The sequence below is a fragment of the Phyllostomus discolor genome, chromosome 2 (genome assembly GCF_004126475.2).
Source record: "Phyllostomus discolor isolate MPI-MPIP mPhyDis1 chromosome 2, mPhyDis1.pri.v3, whole genome shotgun sequence".
Classification (NCBI taxonomy): Eukaryota; Metazoa; Chordata; class Mammalia; order Chiroptera; family Phyllostomidae; genus Phyllostomus; species Phyllostomus discolor.
The window spans coordinates 173,890,122-173,916,685 of record NC_040904.2 but is presented as its reverse complement, the minus strand read 5'-3'; the positions used below and the strand labels follow the sequence as shown (position 1 = coordinate 173,916,685).

The window sequence follows — 26,564 nt, the reverse complement described above, 5'->3', positions numbered from 1 at the left end:
GGAGAGAGTGATACCATATATTATCTATGGAGTTTTCGGGAGAGGATCATAGCATATATTTCTGTGGCCTTAGTCAACTTTTCCAATTAAAGCAGGGATGATTTGCAGTTAACAGTTGATTAGCAGCAGTTTCTCAGAATCCTGGGCTGAGAAGGATTCTGTGGCTAACTAGGATTCAGTAGGTAAGACTGACGTGACCTGTTTGCATGACCCTGTGTGTGTTCTGTCTCTGCATTAAATGTTCTGATAAAAGCACAAACACAGAAACAGGAAAAATAGAACTTAAAATTTTAACTCAAGCTAGAGTTTCAAAACCAGGTGTGCATTCCTGAAAATGTAAAAAATATTACAAACTCAAAGAAGAAACAGAAAGTTTTCTATACTTTAATCACAGGCAAAAAAAAAAAAAACATGCTAAGAGCGTTCCTACACTTAGGGAAGGAGACACTTGGGTCAGAGCTGATATTGTATTGCTCTTCAATGATTTTTGACGTTTGCAGGAGCTGGTGGTGCTTTGCCACCTCCACCACCCCAGCTTAATATCTTTGCTGGCAGCTGGGATTCGTCCTCGGATGTTGGTGATGGAGCTGGCCTCCAAGGGCTCCCTGGACCGCCTGCTGCAGCAGGACAAAGCCACTCTCACCAGAACTCTGCAGCACAGGATCGCACTACATGTGGCTGATGGCTTGAGGTAATTCATCAGGTCATGTGGTTTTCTCTTCGGTGTATGACAAGTCTTAGGTTAGACTTACTCTCAGGCTATGAGAACAGCACTTCTCACTAACAATGTACCCTAGTAACGTTTCAAAAAATTGGCAGTGAAAAACTATCATTTCCCTGATTAAACTTTAAAATTCAACAAAACAAAAGTACAAAGATCATGTGTAGCCTCCTAGCTAGTTATAGATTTTGAACCCAGGAGTCTAGCTCCAGAGCCCATGAACTTTTTTAAGTTAACAATTTAAAAAAATTCAATTTATTGATAACTGGGGAGGGGGGTGCAGAGAAACAGACAAACAGTGATCTGTTGTTTCCCCTGTTTATGCATTCATTTGCTTGCTTCTTGGATGTGCCCTGATCTGAGATCAAACAAACCTACAACCTTAGCTTATGGGGATGGTGCTCTAACCAACCTATCAATTAGAGTGAGAAACCATGATATTTATTGACCTGTCTCCTTTAAAAAACTAACAGCTACACTTCAAAGTATTAAGGAAAGTATCTATTATTGTGGATAATTACAATAAGCAAAGATGAGTCCATATTTTTGAAAGGAACTAGAGTGATTTGGGGTGTTCTGTGGGACCATAATGTGTCTCGGAGACACACCCAACCATGCAGCCAGACCCGGCTGGACAGGCAGCCCGGCAGAGTGGAGAGGCCATGGTCTTTGGAGATCAAACAGCTGGGATAAATCATCATTCCATACACTTAGTATCTGTGATTTTATATTCTTGAATTATTTTTAGTTGCCTCAAACTGTGAGCTTTTTTTGTAATAATTGAAGACAGCCCAAATTAAAATCTTGGTTCCTCCCACCCCCACAGCTGCCCATCTCCAGTCACCTCATCATTTCACCTTGGAGTCGTCCTTCAGTCCTTCCTTTCTCTCACGTCCCACACTTACTCCTTCAACAGATGTTTTCAGCTCTGTTACCAAAACATATCCCGCTGCAGCCCTTCTCACAACTTCTCCTACCCCCAGAGTCCAATTCCCTACCTTCTCTCCTTCCCGGACTGGCCTCGCTGCTTTCACCTTTGCCTCCTGGAGTCTTTCTTCACACAGTGTTTCTTTCTACCAGGAAGTTGGATCCAGTCCATCTCCTGTTTTCAACTCTCTCCTACCTCACTTTTTACTGACTGTGCTCAGCCCCTTGCCTCCTGAGGTTTCTTGAATATGCCAGGGGTTTTGTACCAGCTCTTCTCTCTACTAGGAATGGCTGAACCCCGGTTATCCTTTTGGCTTGCTCCTTATGTCATTCAGTTCTTACCTCAGAGAGAATGTCCCTGACTACCTATGTCTCTCTAGTGCCTATACCACTGATTGCAGACTGGTATTCTCTATGTTTTTATTTTCTAAAACATGTTTATTGTCTCTCTTTGCCATTAGAGTCTAAGTGTGTCACAGTGGCAGGCACTTTTTATCTCATTCATCGTTGTAACACCAGCACCTAGAACAGTGAAGCTTGGGTAAATATGTGTTGACACTGGGGAGAAAGGGAGAGAGGAGGGAGGGAGGAAAACTGTCTGGCCATAGCTGCCACGCAGCGGGTGCAAATTCCCTGCTCTTCCTTTCCTTCTGAAATACTGTGCTTGTCCCCTTCAGGCAGTATCCAGAAATGAAATGGAGTGGACACTAAGGAAAACAAACACCACTCATGAATCAAATCAAACCAAGAGGATATAGCTCTTGATAATGTGTAGAGAATTAATAAGTTCATAAAGTAGACTTCCCTTCCTGAAAGAGTCCAGAAACCATTGTAAAACATACAGATAATTGAATGAAACAATGCAGATTTGGGTTTGGGTTGATATATCTGCTTTTGAACACCAGGGGGAACCTCGTGTTAAATTAATCTAGACAAAGTGCAACTAGGTCTCAAGTATTTTAGAGCTGTCTCAGTCACTTTGTTTAATTTAACTAACTCCACGTGCTAGTTTTTTTTCCCTAATTCTTCCACATAATCTCCAAACTGTTCATTTGTAAAATGGAGAACTGCTATTTTTCTTTTAACACTGTTTGAAAGACCTCATCTCTAAAATAATTTATTCTGGTTCTCCGAGACCTCCCTTTAAAAAATAAATCCAGCAGTGTTTGATGAAGTAAATGAAATCTCAACATATTTTCTTATAATTGGCTTGATTTGTTCTCAGCAATAATATCAAGACAGCTTTCTGGAACTTGTGCCCAAGAGGGTAGTAGATTTCAGTAGCTATTGATCTTCCACTAGTACTAAGTAAAACTCAACATTAAGGTTCATCTTCCCAAATGTTTTTTAGCATAAAGCTATGGCTGCAGAGGTAGAAAGAGGCGATGAAAGCACCCTCGTTGGAGTCCCGTAGTGTGTGGAGCTGTTTTGAGTGACATATAAGAACTTTACGTTACATTTCTGTTCCACAATCTTGCCTCCAACTATTAGCTTACATCTTTTATCAGTCTGTTCCTTTGAGCTCTTTTTTATTATTATGATTAATTTTTATTTTTTATTGTTGTTTAGTTACCATTGTCCTGCCTCTTCCTCATCACTCACCCCAACCCTGTTCCCCCGACTCCCACAGTTAATCCCCCCATTTCTCAACTACCAATGAAGATACAGTCACCTATATTCCCCATAGATTGAATTTACTTTCTCTGCTACTTCCTCTCCCCATCGATCTGTTCTTTCTTTTGTATCTTCTACTTGCCAACAAAGATCCTTGTGATCACATCCAGACTGACCTTCTCCCCAAAAAGCAAGTACCCATTTGTCCACCAGATTTTGTACTAAATATTTGACATTATTTTTTAAATTTATTTATTTACTTTTATGCCACTAGTGCTGTCTTGGTCCAATATCTCCAGGAAATTATCAGAATATTTCTTCTAAAATAAAAATCTAATTGTGCTTGAAGTTTCCTGATAATTCCAGGTTTCCCACAAAGTACGTACAAATTCCTCAGCATAGCATCAGAACTCGTTCAGGACGCCATTTGCCTGCCTCTCTAGCCTCTACCCTCACTCTACATTCTAATCATGCTGATGGGCTTGACATTTCATTGACACCCATGTCTGCCTTTGCATTTGTCATTCTTCTCTTTCCACAAATTTGTCTGCCTAGGAACTCATTTAGAGGAACTCAATCTAGAGGAACTCATTTTCCTCTAGATTTTGCTCACATACCATCTTCTCAGTGAAGCTCAACTGCACTGTGAACGGTTGGCCTCTGTGATGTGTTTCTTGAGTCCACTCCATGCAAGACTAGGTGTTAGGTGCTGAAGTGGGAAGAGTGGACACTGTTTTGCTCTTATCAGTTAAAAAATTTATAGTATAGTGGGAGAGTCTGCTTTGCGTATCTTTACCTCAGTGTTTCTCTCCCTCTGGCTTCCTTAGCATTGCACTCACCACACTTCTGCAACCTTGTTAGAGCCCATTTCTCCTTGTAGATTGTGACCCCTCAGGATATGCTAATAGTAATCATGATTCACGAATGACTGTATTTTTAAATTCAAGTTTTAAAATAAAATATTTAATAATGCTCATTGTCACATAATGCATAAATTGTAGCTAAAATATTTTGAGGAAGGCAAGCTCTGCACTTGCTAATATTTCACAAGTTATTTTGTGAGCCTATTAAAAGTTATTAAAACTGTACATTTTGAGACTAAATTTTACAATTGGACGTTTTAACTAATGCAGATAACCTTTCCTTCCCACCGACATTATTCCAAGTTAAGTTTAACTATGTTTTAACCTCTGAAGTATTCTGAAAGGATCTACATCCTGTTAATGTTCTGTAAGAGGCACGCATTATGAAGGATTTGGATGCCATTCAATTATGCATGGCTCGGTTTTAGCTTTTTTCATCTTACTCTCCCAGCTTTCTCTTCAGTAGGGCAAGAGTGACTAATGGCCTTTCAGTAAAGCCCTTAGTAAATTTTTCTTTCAAGCCTACTACTTATTGTTAAGGTCAACTTCATTAGTACATTTATCTTATTTTTCAGCCAAAAATATGTATACTCAAGTGAATAGGCCTACTGTCAACTTTCCTGTCTACATCCTGGAAGAGAAGGAATCTTCTACATTAATTGATGCAATTAAATGATGCATATACTCTAGGCTGTCATGTAATGGAAATTTCAGGCTATTGCTTCCACTCTGCTCTTCCTAAACCCTGTGGCAGTGATTGGTACCAGGCAATGGAGTATGAATGTGATCCCAAACCCAAAGCACAAAGAAAGAAATTTAAATTTACCTCTGTTAAAATCTTTGAAAAATTGTTTTTGCAATGTAGGCCATGATACACTTATAAGAGTACATGGAGAATCATATCAAATTTGATATCTTAGGACAGGGAAGACAGAGGTGGAGACCTTCTCAGTTTTGTGCTTGTGTAAGGAAAAGCAGTGATAGAGTTACTTTAGTAGCTGGAGTACAGTTTTCAGAATAGGCAAGACCTGGTTGAGGTTAAAATTTTATTTTTTTTCTTTTTACATTAACTAGTTTTGAATATTTATCAGCAATATCCAACTTTAGTTGTTTACGGTTGGATGGATCTCTCTAAAAGGAAAGTCACCCAAAGTCACCTTTCCCAAGAAAATGTACTTACTCCAAACTGTTACTTGTCAACCTTAATTTATAATAGAACCAGGTTTAAAGTAAATTAGGTCTTCAAAAGGATACAATATTGATATATAGAAAGTCTTTTAGTTGGTATTGTTATTATTAAAAAATATGTTCTAAAAGTTAGGAAGAATTTTAGGCAAAAAAATAAATATCACAAGAGAAATGGAATTGAAGGAATGTAAAAATCTGAGATAAACTTCTTTATGGTTTTAAGCAAATAAACCTATTAAGTAAATGGGAATTTTCATATCCTATCAACTCTTTTTAAACATATTTACATTTTAAACTAATTAAAATACTCATACGATCATTGGTGAAATTTGGAATTCCTTCTAAGTAATTATTAAGGTATACTCAAGAAAAGTCTCCAAAAATGGTAATCTGTTTGAAGTGGTTGTGCCTTAAGTATAAATCACTCACTTTTCAAGATTGACCTGTTTTGACTCTGTTTTGTTTTATTTTTTGCTGTTGTAGAAGAATAAGCTTTTGCTTTGTACAATAGTATTGCACTTCCTTCTCCAGTATCTCTTAACTTTAAGGGTCAAACTTAGCCCAGGATTTTTAATGTTCTGCATAATGGATATACATGTTTCAGGAAATCATGATGAAATGTATAATAATGTAATCACACTTTAATGAGATTGTCTGTGCCTTTTCCGGCAGATACCTCCACTCAGCTATGATCATATACCGCGATTTGAAGCCGCACAATGTATTGCTTTTCACACTGTATCCCAATGCTGCCATCATTGCCAAGATTGCTGACTATGGGATCGCTCAGTACTGCTGCAGAATGGGAATAAAAACATCAGAAGGCACACCAGGTAGGTGATAAGGTTTACTTGAATATTCCCTCTTCAAGATGGACAAGTCCCTTCCGTTTGTGAGGCAGGAGAATGAGAACACTGGAGCCTAGCTTACTGTGTTCAGACACTGCACTTTGTGTGTGGGTGGCTGTGCCCAGTACATTGTTATTTTGATTGTTGTATTCTGTAGGGCAAAAAAATTAACTTATGTAATTTTTGGGGGGGAGGGGAGGGGATGAAAACAAAAACAAGAATATTTTTGTCACATTATATCTTAAAAGTTGGACTTTTAAAATGTTTGCATCCTCTAGAGATGGTAAAAAGGAACAGCAAACATTTTAATCTGGCTACTGTTGACACCTACCTCAAAAGGAGGCAATCCTAGTTCAGGTTCACAAGCTCTTTTTCATAACTCTGAAACAGTTCAGTTATTGGCAGGGACCACAGTGCAGTGTCTGTCTACCTTTTAAAAGGTAAATATGGGATGGATACTGTCAACTTAAAGTAACTTGGAGACCTTTAACTTTAACTCAAATGGATGTATTACATCCTGTTGGGGGTGACAGTTTATTCTGGGTCCTGTGATAGTTGCACTGTTGACCGAGATGGATTCTGACTGATGGCTTCATCTCATCCATAATAATGCAACACTCTTTGGGTAAACAAAATGTTAGTCTTTGGTTATACACTATCATCTGATAGAGATGATGAAACAGGTACTGTTCATACTTCTCTGAAAGTAAAAAAGGAGGAAAATATATATTTCTGTGCATTATATGATATATATAAGACCCAGCTCACAAATTTCTCATATTTTTGATCAATGGATGTTTTCTTAATATACTTATAACATTTGTTAAACCAAGGCTATCTGAAAAATTATTTCCAAAAATAATTTTTAGAAAATGAATATTTTCTCAATTATTTAAATAATTGTTATGATAATTCTCCAAGGAAAAATTATCCTTGTTTTTATTTATTTATTCATGCATTTGGCAATAATTTATTGAAAGTTAACCGAATACCAACTGGTGCTACTACTTAATAGCTGTTTGGTATCCATCAAGATTCATTTTCTGGGGCTCAGTTTTCATTTCTGTAAATTGCAATGAGGAGAATAACACATATCTCATGGGGTTGTCTAAGGGTAAAATGAAATAATCCATATAAATAGCACAGAACAAGGATTGGCATATTGCAATGGCCTCAAGTGTGTTAACAATTACTCTTGTGGTGAATTTTGGAAAGGTGCATGAATAAATGTACATTTTACCCTCCAGAAGCACACATTCTGCCAGGAAAATTAAGGCTGGAAGCAAATAATCATAAAGCATCATGTCAGTTGCAGTAGGAGACCTAGTTCAAAGTGTAGTGGTAGTCCCAAGGATCAAATGATACTGAGCTGTAAGTCGACAAGACTTCCTTCATGGAGAAGGTGATTCTGGGATTATATCTTAAAAATAAGCTGGAGGCTTGAAAAAGAAAAGGAAAAAAAGAATGGGAGGAGACATTCCAGGCAAAAGGTAATAAAATATAAAGTGACTTGTCTTATTCAGATAACCGCAGGAAGTTTGGTATGGGTTAAGTGATCGATGGAAGATGAAGGGTTATTTAGTTAAGTGTTTTCAATTTTGACTATATGTTAGGTAACATGTAGAGCTTTAGAAAACGAGTTCACTGGAGTCATATCCTTCACAGTTCTACTTTGTTAGGTGTGGAGCAGGAGCTCTCATTCTGGCCCCACAGTGGAAGTTCCTGAGAGTCAGTAAACATGAATGGAGTTTAGACTTACATTCAAATTTTTAAAAGCAATGCCGACTGTTTTGCATTGATCTTTCTTAGCGGTGCACATTCTAGGCACTGTAGTGGATTCTGAGGTTACTGAGATAGATGGGCCTTAGTGAACTCTTGGCTGTCTGGAATATTAAAAATGGGCTATAGAGTCCATCTGCCTGGGTTTGAATCCTTGCTCTGCCACTTACTAGCTGAGACTGGAGAAATTACCTATCATCTCTCCTGGGTTTATGCAGTAAGACCTAATAATAGTATTTGCCTTTGGGGATTGTTGTGGAAATTAAATGAGAAATTCAGACAGTGTTTAGCACACCACTGGGTAGTCCTAGCTTTCCTTGCCTTCTTGGACTCTGCTTTGTGTTCTCAATTCCTAGGGTAGAAGGTGGGGATGGTTCTGTTTGTATTTCCCTTCCCTGTACTGGGGACTGTTTGGGGGGCACTCAGAGGACTTACCTTGTTTGTTTGCTCTCTCTCAGGGTCACTGTCCTGTGCTCCCGGTGTCCAGTGTTTCATATATTTTGTCTGATTTTTTCACGGTTTTATACAGGATGATAAATCAAGTCCAATGTTATTCTCAGCTAGAAGTGGAGTAACACGTTTCAGTCAATGACAGCAATGTACATTTGGGATTTCAGTTAGTGTTTAACATCTCTAGTCTCCAAGGCCATTGGTACCAAACAGGGTATCTGTACAGTGTGTCACTGTGCTGCACGAGTACCACAGATCATTTCAGTGTTAGATCATAGGTCTCGTGGCCATATTGGCCCTTAGTAAAGATGCAGAGAATGTACCTAGTTCTAGTCTTTCCCATGGGTAGGTAATGTTAAAAGGGTTTGTTTCCATCCCAAATTAAATTCAGTGGTGAATACATTGAATTGATGAAAGTAACAAGTATAGTTAAATATAAGGTAAAAATTTTACAAGAACTCAAAATTGCTGTTCTAGGGAAGTCCACAGTGATAAGGATTCACATATTAAGGGTCTATTGTAGAACTCTCTTAATTACTCACACAATTCTTTAGTTTCTGGATTGAGAATGATATGGCTATGTAGGAAAATGTTTTTAATCTAAGGAAATACATATTATCTTTAAAGCTTAAATATTGTATCTGAAACTTAATATACTATGTGAAATATTACATATATATAATTTATATGGCATGTAATAAAGATATATATGTTTGTTATATATATGTATCTGTGTATGTACTTGTATACACACATGCACAATCACACGCACGCAGAGACAGCAAAAGAGAAACAGAGAAGGAGAGAGGCAAATGTGGAGAAGTGGCAAGAGTATGTGTTTATCTGTATGTGCGGAAAGAGAAAGACAGTGAACGAATGTGGCACATGTTAACTAGAGAATGGTAATAATGAGTATAGTAGGGACTCTCATGCTCAATTTTGACACGCCCATCCTTTGACTCTTCCTGACCTTCCAGCCTGGTGAAGGACCACCGAACTTCATCATGCTGGTAAACTCTCTGTCAAATAAAACTGTTTCCACATTTAATTATTCAGTCCTTGAAGGCCATGCATTAATACTTTGTTATGTTGTTCTGGCTGTATATTTAAACTTTATAACAATCATATATGTCCATTGTAGAAAATTTGGAAGTCTTAAAAGAAAATAAAAGCAAACCATATTTTCAGTACATGAAAATACTCATTGTTACATTTGGATGTATTTCTTTGTTGTATTCCATTATGCATATTCTGTCAACTTTTTATTTTGAAAATGTTTAAGCCTACAGAAAAGTTCAAAGAATAGTACAATTTATGCTCATACACCCTTGTCATAAATTCATAAGTAAATTTTTGCTGCACTGTTCTCTCTCTCTGTGCATGTGAATATGAGTTCTGAAATTAAGTACATCATGCTATGTCATCCCTGAACACACTGATATGTATTTCTTAGAATAAGGATATCTGTTTACATAATCTCAGTACCATTATCACAGCAAAGAAAATTAATTTAGTTGATTTTTGTTATGTATTTCATATTTTGTTACGTACTTCATAGTAGACTTTGTCTACTCTGAATTATATCATACATTTTCTCTTCACTTACATTGTAGCATGGCATCTTAACATGATTTTTAAGTTGTTGTATAGTGTACACTTTAATTAAACTTCTTTTATGGTTGGGATTCTTTAGATTGTTGATATTTTTACTATTATGAATACTGTTGAAATTACTTTTTTTCTGAAGAATTTAAAAGCAATTTATCTCTATTGTGGAATGAAAGATTTTATTTTCCTTTAAGAGAATCTAAGACTTGGACTATCACATGAGAAAGAAGGATTTTATTTGTTTTAGACATGGTTTCCCTTTTATTTTTCTACTGGGTAGGAAGAACAAGGTAACAAGTTCCCAAAATAATGAAAGCATTGGAATTTTAGCCAAACTGAGGTCATTTGAAGTATAGGAAAGCCGACCGTTCCTCTGTTTGAAACAGTTTCCTGGGAATAGTTATTATTAGGAATGAGAATAAAATATGACAGGGTTTTTTCCAATTATGTTTCACTTCTTTAATTGTTAACATTACTTAATAAATATTATTGAAGTTTTACCTTTATTATTCTTCAAGATTGACCTTGGGACGAAATGTCTTGGGACAGGGCTGTTAATTGCTTGATCAGGGTATCTCCTCGTAGAGATGACATGGCCTACTTTAGAATTCATCTCTCAGACTCTTCATTAGCATATATGTCTAACTACATAGCTCTTAGGTATATGAGCTCTGGTTGGAGCATACTTGTTAATATATCTGTTTACTTGCAGGGTTTCGTGCACCTGAAGTTGCTAGAGGAAATGTAATTTATAACCAACAGGCTGATGTTTATTCATTTGGCTTACTACTGTATGACATTTTCACATCTGGAGGTAGAATAGCAGAGGGTTTGAAGTTTCCAAATGAGTTTGATGAATTGGCAATACAAGGAAAATTACCAGGTGAGTTTTATTTATCTACAATAGATATTTAAAAATAGATATTTTAAAAATAGTAGCTTCATTTTTAAGTTATTTAATTATAGCTGTATGCTTAATTGATTTCACAGATGATAATTTTTTGTTTAGTGCATGAATTTACTTAAATACTGTGACATATGAATAAAAATCACATAAGGTAGGCAGCAGTTTTAGGCTTTTTTAAAATCCCAAATTAATATTGCTGTATTTGGCATATATTAAGAAGAATACTCAGAAAAGGATATTGCTATTAAAACTTCAGATTAGTGCCTTTTTGTTCTCATAAAAAGTTGCTCTGTGCCCATTTGCCTGGAGTATTTTCATTTTCTTGGAGTGAAATAATTTATATGCAGGAATGGAAGATTCAATTTTATAATAATAATTTTTAGTAGTAAATGTTTATTAGAATTAGTGAGTATGTAATGAGTTCAAATTTAATGTTGAATGGTTGTTCATGCTTTGAAGAAATTTTAGCACATTGTCATTCATTCCTTGAGTATTACTTCAGTTCCCAGGACAAAGTAGATTTTTTAACATATTTAGTTGTATCTCATATTTGCTGCTTTTCCTTTCACTTAAGAAATATTTTTTTAAAGATTTTATTTATTTATTTTTAGAGAGGGAAGGGAGAGAGAGAGAGAGAAACATCAATGTGCAGCTGCTGGGGGTCATGGCCTGCAACCCAGGCATGTACCCTGGCTGGGAATCGAACCTGCGACACTTTGGTTCGCAGTCCGCGCTCAATCCACTGAGCTACGCCAGCCAGGGCAAGAAATATTTTTAAGTGTACAATATGTACCATACACAAGGATATAGCTTTAACTATCTTCTTTTGGGGGACTTTAAAGATTCCTGGCAGGAGAAAATTTATTCTTACTTGCATAAACTTTAGACACAATCTGGTTCATGTCCATTACTTACCAGTTAGCTTCCCAGTGAAATCGTTTAGATTTCTATTTTATCTCAACAAGAAGAGTGATATATCTGTTACAAAAAATGAACATACACAAACTGACTGTGGGGATATGAGGGTTAATATTCAAATAGAGACATTTATTGAAGAAGATCCAAGAAATATTGTACATAGGACAATGACACACATCAATTCCCTTCAAAGTAGGCACCTTGGGACACAGTTCTCCCAGTCACCGTCAGCTGCCACATCGTAATTTCCTGAATCTCATCGACAGCCTGAAATCTCTTCCCTTTCAACAGTGATTTTAGTTTGGGGAAAAGCTAGAAGTCACAAATCTGGGCTTTAGGGGCCTTAGTCACCTGGGTGATTTGATGTTTCACAAAAAAACTGCAGGAGACATGATGCCCAAGCAGGCACATTGTCGTGATAAAGCTGCCAATCACCAGTTGCTCATAGCTGTGACCTTCCACATCATTTGAATACTTTCTGAGGAGGAATGTTCAGGCTTAAGACAAAATTTGATGTGGATTTTTCTGAGGAAATTCCATACTGTTTTCCACAGTAGCTGCACCAGTCTGCATTCCCACTAACAGCACACTAGGGTTCCCTTCTCTCCACATCCTCTCCAACACTTGTTTGTTGATTTGTTAATGATAGCCATTCTGACAGGTATAAGGTGGTATCTCATTGTGGTTTTAATTTGCATCTCTCTGATGGCTAGTGATGCTGAGTATCTTTTCATATGTCTCTGAGCCCTTTGTATGTCCTTCTTGGAGAAGTATCTGTTCAAGTCTTTTGGCCACTTTTTTTTTTTATTGCATTGTTTGTCTTCTGGGAGTGGAGTTGTATGAGTTCTTTATATACTTTGGAGATCAAACCCTTGTCCAAGGTATCGTTGGCAAATATGTTTTCCCATATAGTTGGTTCTCTTTTCATTTTAATGCTGTTTTCTTTAGCCATGCAGGAGCCTTTTAATTTGATGAGGTCCCACTTGTTTATTCTTTCCTTTATGTCCCTTGCTCTAGGGAACATATCAGTGAAAATATTGCTGTGTGGAATGTCTGAGATTTTCCTGCCATTGTTTACCTCTAGGATTTTTATGGTATCACAGCTTACATTTAAGTCTTTTATCCATCTTGAATTTATTTTTGTGCATGGTGTAAGTTGGTGATCGAGTTTCACTTTTTTGCATGTAGCTGTCCAGATCTCCCAACACCATTTGTTGGAGAGGCTATTTTTACTCCATTTTATGCTACTTTCCCTTTTGCCAAGTATTAATTGACCATAGAGACTTGGGTTTATTCCTGGGCTTTCTGTTCTGTTCCATTGGTCTGTGTGTCTGTTCTTATACCAGTACCAGGCTGTTTTGATTACAGTGGCCTTGTAATACAGTTTGATATCAGGTATTGTGATCCCTCCTACTTTGTTCTTCTTTCTCAAAATTGCTGTAGCTATTCAGAGTCATTTATGGTTCCATATACATTTTTGAAATGTTTGTTCTATATCTGTAAAATATGTCATTGATACTTTATTGGGGATTGCATTGAATCTATAAATTACTTTGGATAGTATGGACATTTTGACAATGTTAATTCTTCCAATCCATGAGCATGGTACATGGTCCATTTGCTTGTGTCTTCCTTAATTTCTTTCTTCAGTGTTGTGTAATTTTCTGAGTACAGGTCTTTTACATCCTTGGTTAGGTTTATTCCTAGGTACTTTATTTTTCTTGTTGCTTTATCAAATGGGGTTTTCCCCCTGATTTCTGTTTCTGATATTTCATTGTTAGTATTAAAAAATGCCTTTGATTTCTGAATATCAACTAAAAATGGAACTGCCTTTTGACCCAGCAATTCCACTCTGGGATTATATCCTAAGAACCCTGAAACACCAATCCAAAAGAACCTATGCACCCCAATGTTCATAGCAGCACAATTTACAGTAGCCAAGTGCTGGAAGCAACCTAGGTTCCCATCAGTAAATGAATGGATCAAAAAACTGAGGTACATTTACACAGTGGAATTCTATGCAGCAGAAAGAAAGAAGGAGCTCCTACCCTTTGCTACAGCATGGATGGAACTGGAGAGCATTATGCTAAGTGTGAAATAAGCCAGGCGGTGAGGGACAAATACCATATGATCTCACCTTTAAGTGGAACTTAATCAACAAAACAAACACAGAAGCAAAATACAACCAGAGACATTGAAATTAAGAACAATCTGACAGTAACCAGAGGGGAGGTGGAAAGGGATAAGGGGAATATGGAGGGAAGGGTTTTCAGGAACAACTATAAAGGACACACGGACAAAACCAAGGTGGGGTGGAAGCAGGGGAGTGAGGTGGGGAATGACTGGGGTGAATCGGGGGAGTGGTGGGGAGTAAATGCAGACAACTGTACTTGAACAACAATAAAATAATTTTTTAAAAGGAAGTATTTAGCCCTGGCTGGTGTGGCTCCCTGGATTGAGTGCCAGTTGGTGAATCAAAGGGTCACTGGTTTGATTCCCAGTCAGAGCATATGTCTGGGTTGCAGGCCAGATCCCTGGTAGGGGGTGCACGAGAGGTGCACCCCCAAACCACACATCGATGTTTCTCTCCCTCTTTTTCTCTCTCCCTTCCCTTGCTCTAAAAAAAATACATTTTAAAAAATTTGATACAGATTCATTGCTTTACTCAGTTATTTTGAATGTGATGGCCACATAACACACATGCTCACTTACCAACATCTACCACCCCCACTGACTAGTACAGTGAAGTCATCATTGTTCATGCATGTACATTCCAGTCCACTCTTGGCTGCCAGGTTACAACAGTGTAGTGAAAGTCATTCTAGTTATATTAACAATGGTTGTACTTTTTCCAGACAGACTATATTCATCTTCGATCAATCATTCATCTAGTAAATAATTATTATTTAATTAGCTATGCATTGTATTGAGTGCCAAGAAATATAGTGATGGTGTTCCTGCTGTCATAGATTCTAGCAGAGTGAGGAGACATTAGAAGAACAATTAATAGTATGATGAAGGCTATGAAGACACATAGAAAAACATGACTTTTACATGTTAGTAGAAGTTTTCCTAGGGAATGAATCCAAGAATGAGTAACAATGGCTGGACTTTTTCTGGACAGACCTTGTATTATTTTATTCAATTGGTACTACTCTTTTTTTTTTCACCATAAAATTTCAAATCTTCTTAAATGTCTCAAGTAGAGATAATGCTAACAAAATTAGCTTTTTAAATAAATAGATTCATAATTAATGTAGGGTTACAGAGATAAGTGTTATGCAATGTCTTGGTCTTTTCTATACATAGCAAGGAAATAAAATAATTGTTCTGGTTTTACTAATGTTCTAGCATGTTTCTGAATGTTTTAGATCCAGTTAAAGAATATGGATGTGCCCCATGGCCTATGGTTGAGAAGTTAATTGAAAGGTGTTTAAAAGAAAATCCTCAAGAAAGACCTACTTCTGCACAGGTATTATTATAGACAAATTTATCAATATTTTGTTCAGAATGGCAAGTACATATGTATATGCACATGTATATAAGCATCTTCACATGTAAGTGTAAATAAAACATATACACTGTTCAGAACAGTTGTGAAGCAAACTCCTATGTCCTCCCCCATCCCAGATGCACAATAAGAGAACATTATTACCACCCCAGAAGCTGACATATGTCTCTTCCTGATTGTGTCACTCCCCATTCCCTGTTGATTTAGCCACTTTCCTGGCTTTTGTGGTAATCCTTGCTTTTCTTTATGATTTTGCCATTTGGTTTAGTGCCTTGTATTTACAGTTTATTTAAAATGGAATCATAAGAATATACTTTTCTGAGAGTTTCCAGTTGTTCTCCTAACATTACTGTGCAGGCTTCATTCAGGTTGTTGAACACAGCTATTAGTTATTTTCACTGCTGTTATATCCCACTGTTTGAGTGCACAGTAGTGTATTTACTCATGATCATGTCCATGGGTGTCAGTATTCTTCCCAGTTTTTTGGTATTATTAAACACTGCAGATTGTATGAGAATTGCCTTCCGATATGTACCCAGGAACTGAATTGCAGAATCATAGGATATGTGAGTTTACACACTGTTTTCTGAAGAAGTTTAACAGTTACCACTTTCATCACCTATGTTATGGTAGCTACTTCTCTATGTCTTTTCTCTAAATTTTCATATTCTCTGACTTTTTAATTTTTTCCCAAATAAGCTCCATCATGTGTGTATTGATTTATATTTTTTCTAGTTACTAATAAGTATGAGCATCTCTTGATATGTTATTTGGTCATATATATTTCCTCTTCTTGGAAATGCCTGTTGTTTTGTTCATTTTTCTGGATTATTTGCATTCAAATGAAACAAGAAAAAGAGATTATGTAGTATATACAGATTATTTCTTGGTTATATGTGTTACAACTTTCTTTTCTCAATTTCAGATTTATCTTTTTGTTTCCTGTAGGGTGCCTTTTGATGAGCAGAATTTCTTGATTTTAATACACATTAATTTAACAATTTTTTATGGTTATTACTTTTGGGTCCTGGTCCTATTTTAAGAAATCTTTATTGTTTCCAGAGTCACAAAAATATTTACCTATTGTTTCTTCAAAAAACTTATAAATTTTGCTTCTGAGGTTCAAGTTCTTAATTCATCCGGAATTGACATTTTTACTGGATTCAGTTTCTTTTTCTCCTTATGCATAACCAGTTCTTTCAGCTTCACCAATGAAATAGTCACTTCATTTTTACTGTTGAATTATTTCCACACTCACTCTGTAATTCGTCAAAGATACATGCACATACCCATTCTCTTCCATTGGTGAATTTACCTATTCTTTCTTCAATGCTATCCTGTTTTAATTCCTGTGGCTTTATAATAATCTCATTTTCCTACTTAATTTTTTCCTTGAGGAATGCTTTTGCTATTTTTGAATTTAATTTTTAAATTTTAAAATAACTTTTTTAACTTTTATAAAAAACCTCACGCTTGGGATTGGATTTGCCTTGAGTCTGTGGACAATTTGGGGAGGATTATATCCGTATGATATGAAGTGTTTCTTTTCTTTTTTTTTAAGATTTTATTTTATTTTATTTATTTTTAAAGAGGGAAGGGAGGGAGAAAGAGAGAGAAAAACATCAATGTGCGGTTCCTGGGGGTCATGGCCTGCAACCCAGGCATGTACCCTGACTGGGAATCGAACCTGTGACACTTTGGTTCGCAGCCTGTGCTCAATCCACTGAGCTACACCAGCCAGGGCTCGAAGTGTTTCTTTTCTTGAATGTAGGTTATCTTTCTATTTAAGTCTCCTTAAGTTGCTTTCAATAAAGTTTTATAATTCTGCATACTCATCATAGACATTTCTTTTTCTGATTTCCATGCTCAAAATTGCTTTAAACTCAATCCTAGGCTTGAGGGTTTTTTTTTCCCCACCCAGATGATGGAAATAAAGGTCTACAAATCTTCTTGACAGCATGCTTGTTAATAACAATTTCTTAAGGTTCTTTTACCCACTTCCTCTTTGTAAAGTTCCAAGACAACTTTCCTTTTATCAGCGAAAGTGGAAATGTGGGGTGGCTTTATTTCTGGTTTTCCTTTACTCTGAATATGGAATCCTTTGGGGTCTCCACTGTATGGGAACTAGGACCTTTATTAGATGCTATATTGAGTGGGCCCTAGACTGAATTTTCTTTCCTCTGGCTTCACAAGGTATCCAAAACCACAGATCAGTTTTGCTTTCAGTAGACAAATATGCCTTCAGGGCAAGTTTGGCTTTAGTGTTCCTCAGATATCTCTGTTTTGTGTGTTTCTATGAATTTGGCCTTAAATTCCTTATGGCTTTGTCAGCTCTTAAATGTTTCTAAGAGATTTAAAAAGTAACTTCTTAAGCACTTTAAATTGGTTTTCCTAATAACCATTTCTAGCATATTATTGGAAAAAGAACTTACATTATGTTTTAAACTGAAACAGATTTTAATAGATCAAAATAAAAGCTGTCTTTATGTTGTGGACTGCTGATTTTGTACAATAATTCATTGAAAAATTTTTGCTCAACTTTTAATTTCTTACTCAAAAATAGATGAATACATATACACTCACTTTGTCAAACATTATATAATCATTTTGGGTACTAACTTTACTTGTTTTTTAAATTTGGTTACCACTGGTCTTAATCACGCAAGCTTTATCACAGTGAATTTTTCATAACTTAATTATTGTTTTATTTTTTCTCCCTTTTATTTTCAATTATACTTTACCAGTATTGTATATAGTCTATAACAACTTTGAATTTTGTTTTGGGTAGATGACATTATTTAAAAAAAAACTTTGACACTTAATCTTTAAAATACAGTGTATACTAAGCGAGATGGGTAAACTCATCACGTTAGTCAGATGAGTCAGTGAGATCATAAAATCTTGCTCCTTCCTGTTTCCTGACTCCTGGTTTTGTTTTTTTATGGAGGCTCTACACTCTCCCTCTAGTTCTTCAGTGCTCGAAGGGAAAACATAGAAACAGAATCTAGAGGTGATTTGTGAATTTTGTTACCAAGATCAAAATTTATTTTCCCTTCAGCTGGTAGAAGATCTCTTGTGTTGTTGGCCCAAGTGTTCACCTTCAATGTGACGTGTCTGACCTGCCAAATGTCTGCCATTGGCTCTTTTCAGATTTTCCTTTCTTTTCTTGTTATAAAACATAACATATATACAAAAAGAGTATGTGTCATACACGGGCCAAATTAAATGTTATTTTAATGTAATTGTATCTATAGTTTTGGATTATGAATCCAGTTGCTGTTCGTGGGTCACAGTGCAGGACACAGGTTTAGGTTTTTCCTGATAGAGCTGTAGCATTTAAAGGCTACCTGCTGCACCAGCATCTGATCTTTCTAAAGGGCTTGTGTTAACGTGATGTGTGCTGTTTTATTTTTAAACTTTCTCTCTCAGGTGTTTGACATTTTGAATTCAGCTGATTTACTCTGCCTAATGAGACATATAACGATCCATAAAAATGGTACCGTAGAATGCATGGTCGTTACGAGCCATCACAGCAGGAACGCCAGTATCTGGCTGGGCTGTGGGAATGCAGACAGAGGAGAGCTTTCCTTTCTGGACTTGACCACCAAAAGACTCACTTCTGAGGTAAATTCAAGTACTCTTTAAACTAGACATACTACAGAAAACTTATTTTTGTGGATTATTATTTCTTAAAATTTTTATTTTTCAACTACAGTTACATTTAACAGTATTTTATATTAATCTTAGGTGTACAGCACAGTGGTTAGACAATTTTAAAGGGTATACTAGGTTAAAAAGTTATGTAGGTGGAAATTAAATAAGAGCTAATTTAGATGTATTATTACATTGGCTTTCTGTTAGAACAAGAGTACTCATGTGAAGTTAAATAGTTTGTGTTTTGTTTTGAAATTGCAGAATATGTGTATCTTAGTCTCTAGAAACAGAGTCTCTAGAAACAGAGACTAAGATAGAAAATCTATGCACGTGATTTAAGGAAAACATTTTAGGAAGTATGGGAAGCCAGAAAGAGCAGGGAGAAAAGCTTAGCAAAAGTGTAGTTTCTGAGGGAGTCTAGCTTCAGACTTCCTCAGAAAAGTTCTGTGAGCTCCATGAGAACTTCCTCAGAGATCTATGAAAAACTCTGGAGTGTGAATAGCAGCCTAGATTTATCCCTTTACCAGGCAAGGGGGCCAGTCTTTCGTTCCACACATCAACTGGTCCTTAGCAGCAATCTGCCCAAGGAGAGGGTCCGTGTGACCTCCCAGCTATCTGAGTGAGCCAGCTCCCATTAGCTGAGGTCAGTTCTGTTGTGAAGGGTGCAGCTCGGAGCTGTCGGTAGCCAACACTCAGAGCAGCTGGAGGTGGGTGCACCTGACTGACAGAGGAGCTCTGGGTGCAACTTCTGCAAGAAGGATTAATAAATTGTATTGACAAATGTAACGTAAATTTCTAGATTTTAAAAATAACCTAATATTTTGACTGTTGCCTTGAAATACATGTTGTACCAAAACATGATTCTTAAGGTTGAAAAATCCTCTCACATTGCTTTGATAGAGTGTGAAATGATAATTTGAAGTAACTTTCAAATTTTAACTGAATTTATTGGGACAACATTGGTAAATAAAATTGTATGGATTTCAGGTGTATGGTTCTATAAGGCATCATCTGTATATTGTATTGCCTGGTTACCAACCTAAGTCAAGTCTCCTTCCATCATCATTTATCCCCTTTTATCCTCTTCTACCTGCCCACATCCTCTTCCCCTCTGGTAATCACCATGTTGGTTTCTGTGTCTATGATTTTTTTTTGCTTAATCCCTTTACCTTTTTCACCAAGTCCCACATTCCCAGGCCCCCCCTGAGAGCCGTCAGTCTGTTCTTTATCTATGAGTTTGTTTCTATTTTGTTTGTTAGTTTATTTTGTTCATTAGATTACACATGAGGGAAATCATACTGTTTTTGTCTTTCTCTGACTTATTTACCTGGCATAATGCTCTCCAGTTCCATCCATATTGTCACAAATGGTAAGATTTCCTTCTTTTTTTATGGCTGAGGAGTATTCCACTGTGTCAATGTACCACAGCTTTTTATCCACTCATCTACTGATGGTCACTTGGGCTGCTTCCACACTTTGGCTATTGTAAGTATTGCTGCAGTAAATGTAGGGGTGCATATATTCTACCCAACTAGTGTTTTGCATTTCTTCAGATATATTCCCAGAAGTGGAATCACTGGGTCATAAGGCAGTTAGTTCCATTTTTAATTTTTTGAGGCAACTCCATTCTGCTTTTCCAAGTGGTTGCACCAGTTTGCATTCCCAGCAACAGTGCATGAGGGTTCCCTTATCTCTACATCCCCACCAGTACATGTTGTTTGTTGATTTATTGATGATGCCATTCTGACAGATGTGTGGGGATACCTCATTATGGTTTTAATTTGCATCTTTCTGTTGATTAGTGATATTGAGCATCTTTGCATATATTGTCCTCTTTGCAAAAGTGTCTGTTCAGGCCCTGTACCCATTTTTAAATTTTGGTGTTCAGTTGTATGAGTTCTTTATGAATTTTCGATATTAACCCCTTATCAGATGTATCATTGCCAAATATGTTCTCCCATTCAGTGGGTAATCTTTTCATTTTGTTGATGGTTTTCTTTGCTATGCAAAACCTTTTTAGTTTGATGTAGTCCCATTTGTTTATTTTTCTTTTGTTTCCCTTGCCTGAGGAGATATATCAGAAAAAATGTTGCTATGAGGAATGTCTGAGATTTTACTGTGTATATTTTGTTCTAGGGTTTTTATGGTTTTCAGTCTTACATTTAAGTCTTTAATCCATTTTGAGTTTATTCTTGTGTATGGTGTAAGAAGGTGGTCTAGTTTCATATTTTATACCTGTCTGTCCAATTTTCTCTACACCATTTTTTAAATAGACTATCTTTACCCCATTGTATGCTTTTGCCTTCTTTGTCCAATATTAATTTACCATAAAGGTGTGGTTTTATTTCTTGGCTCTCTATTCTGTTCCATTGATCTATATGTCGGGTTTTATGCCAGTGCCATGCTATTTTGATTACTATGGCTTGTAGTACAGCTTGATATCAGGTAGCATGATTCCTCCAACTTTGTTTCTCTTTCCCAAGATTGCTATGTCTCTTTGCAGTCTTTGTAGTTCCATATAAATTTTTGGAAGATTTGATCTAGTTCTGGGAAATACCCCATTGGCATCTTGATAGGAATTATGTTGAATCTATAGATCACTTTGGCTAGTATAGACATTTTAATATTGTTAATTTTTCCTATCCATGAACATGGTATGTGCTTCCACTTATTTGTATTTTCTTCAGTTTCCTTCTTCAGTGTCATAATTTTCTGAGTACATGTCTCTTACATCCTTGGCTAAATTTATTCCGAGGTGTTTTTTTATGCAATTGTAAATGGGATTGTTTTCTTAGTTTTGTTTTCTCATAGATCATTATTTGTATATAGAAATGCAATGGATTTCTGAATATTTATTTTGTATCCTGCTACTTTACTGAATTCATTTATCAGTTCTAGTAGTTTCTTGGTGGAATCTTTATGGTTCTCTCTATATAGCATCATGTCATCTGCAAATAATAATACTTTTACTTCTTTCTTTTCAATTTGGATGCTTTTTATTTATTCTTCTTGTCTGATTGCTGTGGCTAGGACTTTCAGTACTATGTTTAACAGAGTGGCAAAAGTGGACATCCCTGTCTGGTCCCAGTCTTAAGGGAAACACTTGTAGTTTTGCCCATTGAGTATGATGATGGCAGTGGGTTCGTCAAATGGCTTTGAAGTATGTTCTTTCTATTCCCACTTTACTGTGAGTTATTTTTTAAATCATAAATGGGTGCTGGATTTTTAACTTTTAATTTTTAAATTTAGTTTCAGATGCATTCTAGATAGGCAAAACATTGGCCAGTTAACTAATTTATTGTTGAAAATGAAATAAAATATTTATTGTTTTTTTTTTTAAATCAAAGTGATAAAAGAGTTAAGTATGGGGATAGGAGAATATTCTTATTTTATATAATTCTACTCACTTAAGCTAGAAACACTTTATTTAGGGTGTGTTTTCTTTTCTTTGCAGGAAGTGACTGATAGTAGAATACTGTGCCTTGCCTTGGTGCATCTCCCTGTCGAAAAGGAAAGCTGGATTGTGTCTGGGACACAGTCCGGTGTGCTGCTCGTCATTGACACTGAAGATGGAAATAAGAGGCACAACCTTGAAAGGATGACTGATGCTGTTACTTGCTTGTATTGCAGTTCCTTTTCCAAGCAGAGGTATAGTGGTGAATTTGACCACTAGGGTAAATTACATACCTTTGATGACTTAATTTTATGCAAATAGTTATAACATCATAATGACTGCTCATTTTTAAGATTTTTTCATTGTTAAAGGGAATCGTGGGAAGTCACAGAGATATTTATTTTTCTGTACACAGATCACACTGGGGCATTTATAAAATAGGTCCTTTATTTCTTTAGGCCCAGCAGCCGTGCACCTCAGCTGTGGCTCTCTTTCTTTACCTCTCCTCACATTTACTCACCCTGCAGGACCTCTTCAAAGATGACTTCCCTTTCATCCTTTCTTTGAGTACATAGATGCCAATAGCTTATTATGTGCCAGTCTAAAACATTGTCAGTTAACTAACTACCAAATTGGGAAAAAAGGTCCAATAGATGAATTCGTAAGTTTTTACCAGGTGAAAACCTGTAATCATTATCAGTTGTAGGGATCTTATCTCAAAGGAAATTACCTAAATGGCATATATATTTTCAAAGAAAAACTTCATGAGAGGGCATTAAATGGGCAAGGATGACTTTATTTAAGACTATTGAGGTAGGGGAGAAAAAATTGACTCAACTCTGCTGAAATAAAGGAAGGAGAGTTTTTAAGCACTGGAGTGAGTTGTGGAAAAGTACGGAAGGCTTAGAGGGTGAGGGGAAGTTGTTAGTGTGATTAGACCATCTGTGTTTGCAAGCTGGTGCTTATTGACCAGGCTCCTGCCCTCCCACAGAGACTGGGAGATGAAGCCTTCTTCCTTGATTGCATTTCTGAGGAGGGCTCTCAGATTCTTGAGAAAGACATAGTTGGTCTACAAAACTGGCAAGAGGCTAGAAGATTTACATTTCAAATGGGCTGAGAAAGAGTTTACCTGCAATTTTAACTTTTGTAAAGTAAATGGTATAAGAAAAGGATCAGAGGCCCTTAGCCAGGAAGAAGCCTGCCCAAAGATTTAGCCAAGCTGAGATGTGAAGGCCACCTTGGTCAAGATAAGCATTCCTTTTGTTACAATGTTGACATTTTTCATTTTAGCAAGCAAAAGAATTTTCTTTTGGTGGGAACTGCTGATGGCAAGTTAGCAATTTTTGAAGATAAAGCTGTTAAGGTAAATGTTGAATGTATTCTACATCAAAAATTTAAGTCTTTGTTTTATGTATGCTCACCGCCAGCCCCCTTCTAAGTGGTTATAAGCTGCCTCAGAGCATGGATCATAAATTCTGCTTTTTGTCTTTTTATTGTTTCATAAGTCTTGTACACTATAGATCCTCTTGCTGACTGAGTGTATGTTTTGTATGAATGAACTAAGAATAAAATGATGAATGAAATCTGATTTATACCCTTAGGAATGTATAGATAATTCTGTTTTTATGTAAGCAAAGTCAATAATTACTTGTAAGTATATTGTGGAAAAACAAAGGAAAGTTAAGTTTTAAATCTGGTTTGCCACCAAGTTTTTCTTTAGCTTTGACGACATAGTTCAACTTCCTATTCTCTAGATTCTCATTTATTATTAAAGCACTATTGCTCTCTTCATCTATTCATCTGTTGGTTTAACATCCTACCCATTCATACTCCCTTGTTACCAAGGAGCTGATTATCTAATGTGAGATAGAGAAATAGAGTAAAATATATAGGTTATTTCCTGTGTAATTTTTGCATGGAGAAGTAAAAAGACCAGTTATAGAATAACATTTTGAACACTGCTTGAATTGAATCCTGTTTTTATAAATCCTTTGAAAAAATGTATCTAGAATTTTTATTTTAATACCTCTAACTATATATGATGGGAAAGTAGTTTTTAGAAAGCTTAAATTTTACAGTGTTTCATTTTGCAGAGGCTCAATTAACTGAATGTGTTTTCTTTTTTGGGAAAGTGTGAAGGAGCTGCTCCTTTGAAGATACTCACTATAGGAAATGTTAGCACTCCACTCATGTGTTTGAGTGAATCCGTGAATTCAAGTGAAAGAAACATTATGTGGGGAGGATGTGGCACAAAACTTTTCTCGCTTTCTGATGATTTCTCCATTCAGAAACTCATTGAGACCAGGACAAATCAGCTGTAAGTTATTCTTGTGCATGCAATTACTTTACCATTTTATTTGTGTTTATTCTTTATAATCATAACAATAATGCTGTTCATAATCCTAAATGAAAACCTTTTAAAATACATAATTTATTTTTCTATTATAAAATTAAACATCTATTATAGAAAACTTAGAAAATCTGGAGAGCAGAGGGGCATTATAAAATCACCCAGCCTAATCATAGTTGGGATAAAATATGAAAAATCTATGGTGACCTTAGGCATATTTATCAATCTAAATTTTTAACAATTTTGTTATCCCTATATCAAATCAAATATGGAATTTGAAAGATAATATTTTTATCTGTGGATTTTACATATGTATTTTGGAAAATGTTTAAGTACTGATTGCAGGAAACAGGCATCCAGGAATAAAGTCCTCTCTGGATTGGATAGTTACACAGATGTGTCTTCTACAGCAAAATTTGTTATTCCAGTATCAAGCGAGAATAAAATAAAATGTAAACTCTGTCCCAAACTGTTTCAATTGAAAAGTTGTAGCTTAACCAGATCATTGCCATTGTTTCTTATTTACACCATTTCTCAGTGAGAAGCAATGAAGAGTGGTAGATAAAAGCATAAGTCAGAGTTCAAATATTGACGTTGCCATGTGTTGGTCATGTGAACTTAGGCAAGAACTTCTCAAATCTCCAGTCCTCTCTTATTTGAGGACTGTAATATATGCTATGTCAAAGGCATGTTTGGAAGACTAAACAGGAAAATTAATATAAGAAGTTTAATATAATGCCCAGCACTTGGTAAGCTCTTAATCAGTGTTAGCTAATTATTATGACTAGCCTTGAGTTACAAATCAAGGAATATCCTAATTGCTCAATATCCATCTAGTTTCTCAAGATGGAAGCTTGAGAATAACCCTTAACCCCATTGTCCTCCAGTCTCTTTATCCACTAGAATGTCCTGATAGACTCTCAAATCCTTGTGCTTCTCTCACTGTTCCCACTGCAGCTACCATGGGCTGGCTGGCAGCTACCACTTGATTGCCCTGCTAACAAAAGCATCTTTCTAACCACTTCTCAACATTGCAGAGGGAGGGACACTTTTAAAATGTAAATCAATCTGATGTCACTCTCCTGCTTAAAATCCTTCAGTGGCATACCATTGTCCTTTACGTGAAGTTCAAATTCTTTAAAATGCTCTACCAGGCCTTTTATGATTTAGTGCTTATGTACCTTTCTCAATTTAAATTTTGTAGCCTCCTTGCCCAATGTGCTTTAAGCTAAACTGATTTTACCTCAGTTCTTGAAGACAACTGCTCCCTTTTACCCCCAGTCTTCTCTCTGCCTGGGTGACTACTACGCTTCCTGCCTGTTTTCGTCCAATTGTCCCTTCCTCTGAGTGACTGTCTGTCTCTAGCCCACTTAAGCTGATTAGGTGCCTTGGATTTGTCCTTCCATTGCATCTGTTATTTCCCTTCACAATAGCTCTCACACATTTTGATAAGTGTATTTTCCAAATTGTTTTCTTAATGTTAGAACTACTGGTTCTCTCACTGGCTGCACATTAGAAACATCTAGGTAGCTGAAAATGATCTCATGCCTAAAACTCTCCTCAGGCCAATTAAGTCACATGAATTAAGCCTGAGATGGGGTCCAGGCTTCAGTTTTTTCCCCCGAACTTCTCAGGTGATTCTAAAGTGTAGTCGGGTTTCAGATGGTACGGCTACATACTACACATGCTTGTGGATGAGGATATTTGCTTTCTGTCTTGTCCACACATTTGTTTCCTAGCATGTGGCAAATATTCGGGTGAACTTTTGCTGTTCTATAATTTCCTCTTTTATGTTGTGTGGCTTTGAGCAGGTTATTGAGCATTTGTAAACT

At 36.3% G+C, this 26,564-nt stretch overlaps 1 protein-coding gene across 2 annotated transcripts in view; it reads left to right on the top strand.

Annotated features, from left to right (window-relative positions):
- LRRK2 (leucine rich repeat kinase 2) overlaps positions 1-26,564 on the top strand; it is a 134,463-nt gene that overhangs the window by 100,007 nt on the left and 7,892 nt on the right. For both annotated transcript variants that reach the window (XM_028532277.2, XM_036019172.1), the window contains exons 40-47: positions 501-691; positions 5,986-6,146; positions 10,711-10,881; positions 15,195-15,295; positions 18,764-18,958; positions 22,443-22,636; positions 23,673-23,745; positions 24,515-24,699. In XM_028532277.2, coding sequence (XP_028388078.1) covers positions 501-691; positions 5,986-6,146; positions 10,711-10,881; positions 15,195-15,295; positions 18,764-18,958; positions 22,443-22,636; positions 23,673-23,745; positions 24,515-24,699 — 1,271 coding nt within the window. The remainder of the gene's footprint in view (positions 1-500; positions 692-5,985; positions 6,147-10,710; positions 10,882-15,194; positions 15,296-18,763; positions 18,959-22,442; positions 22,637-23,672; positions 23,746-24,514; positions 24,700-26,564) is intronic.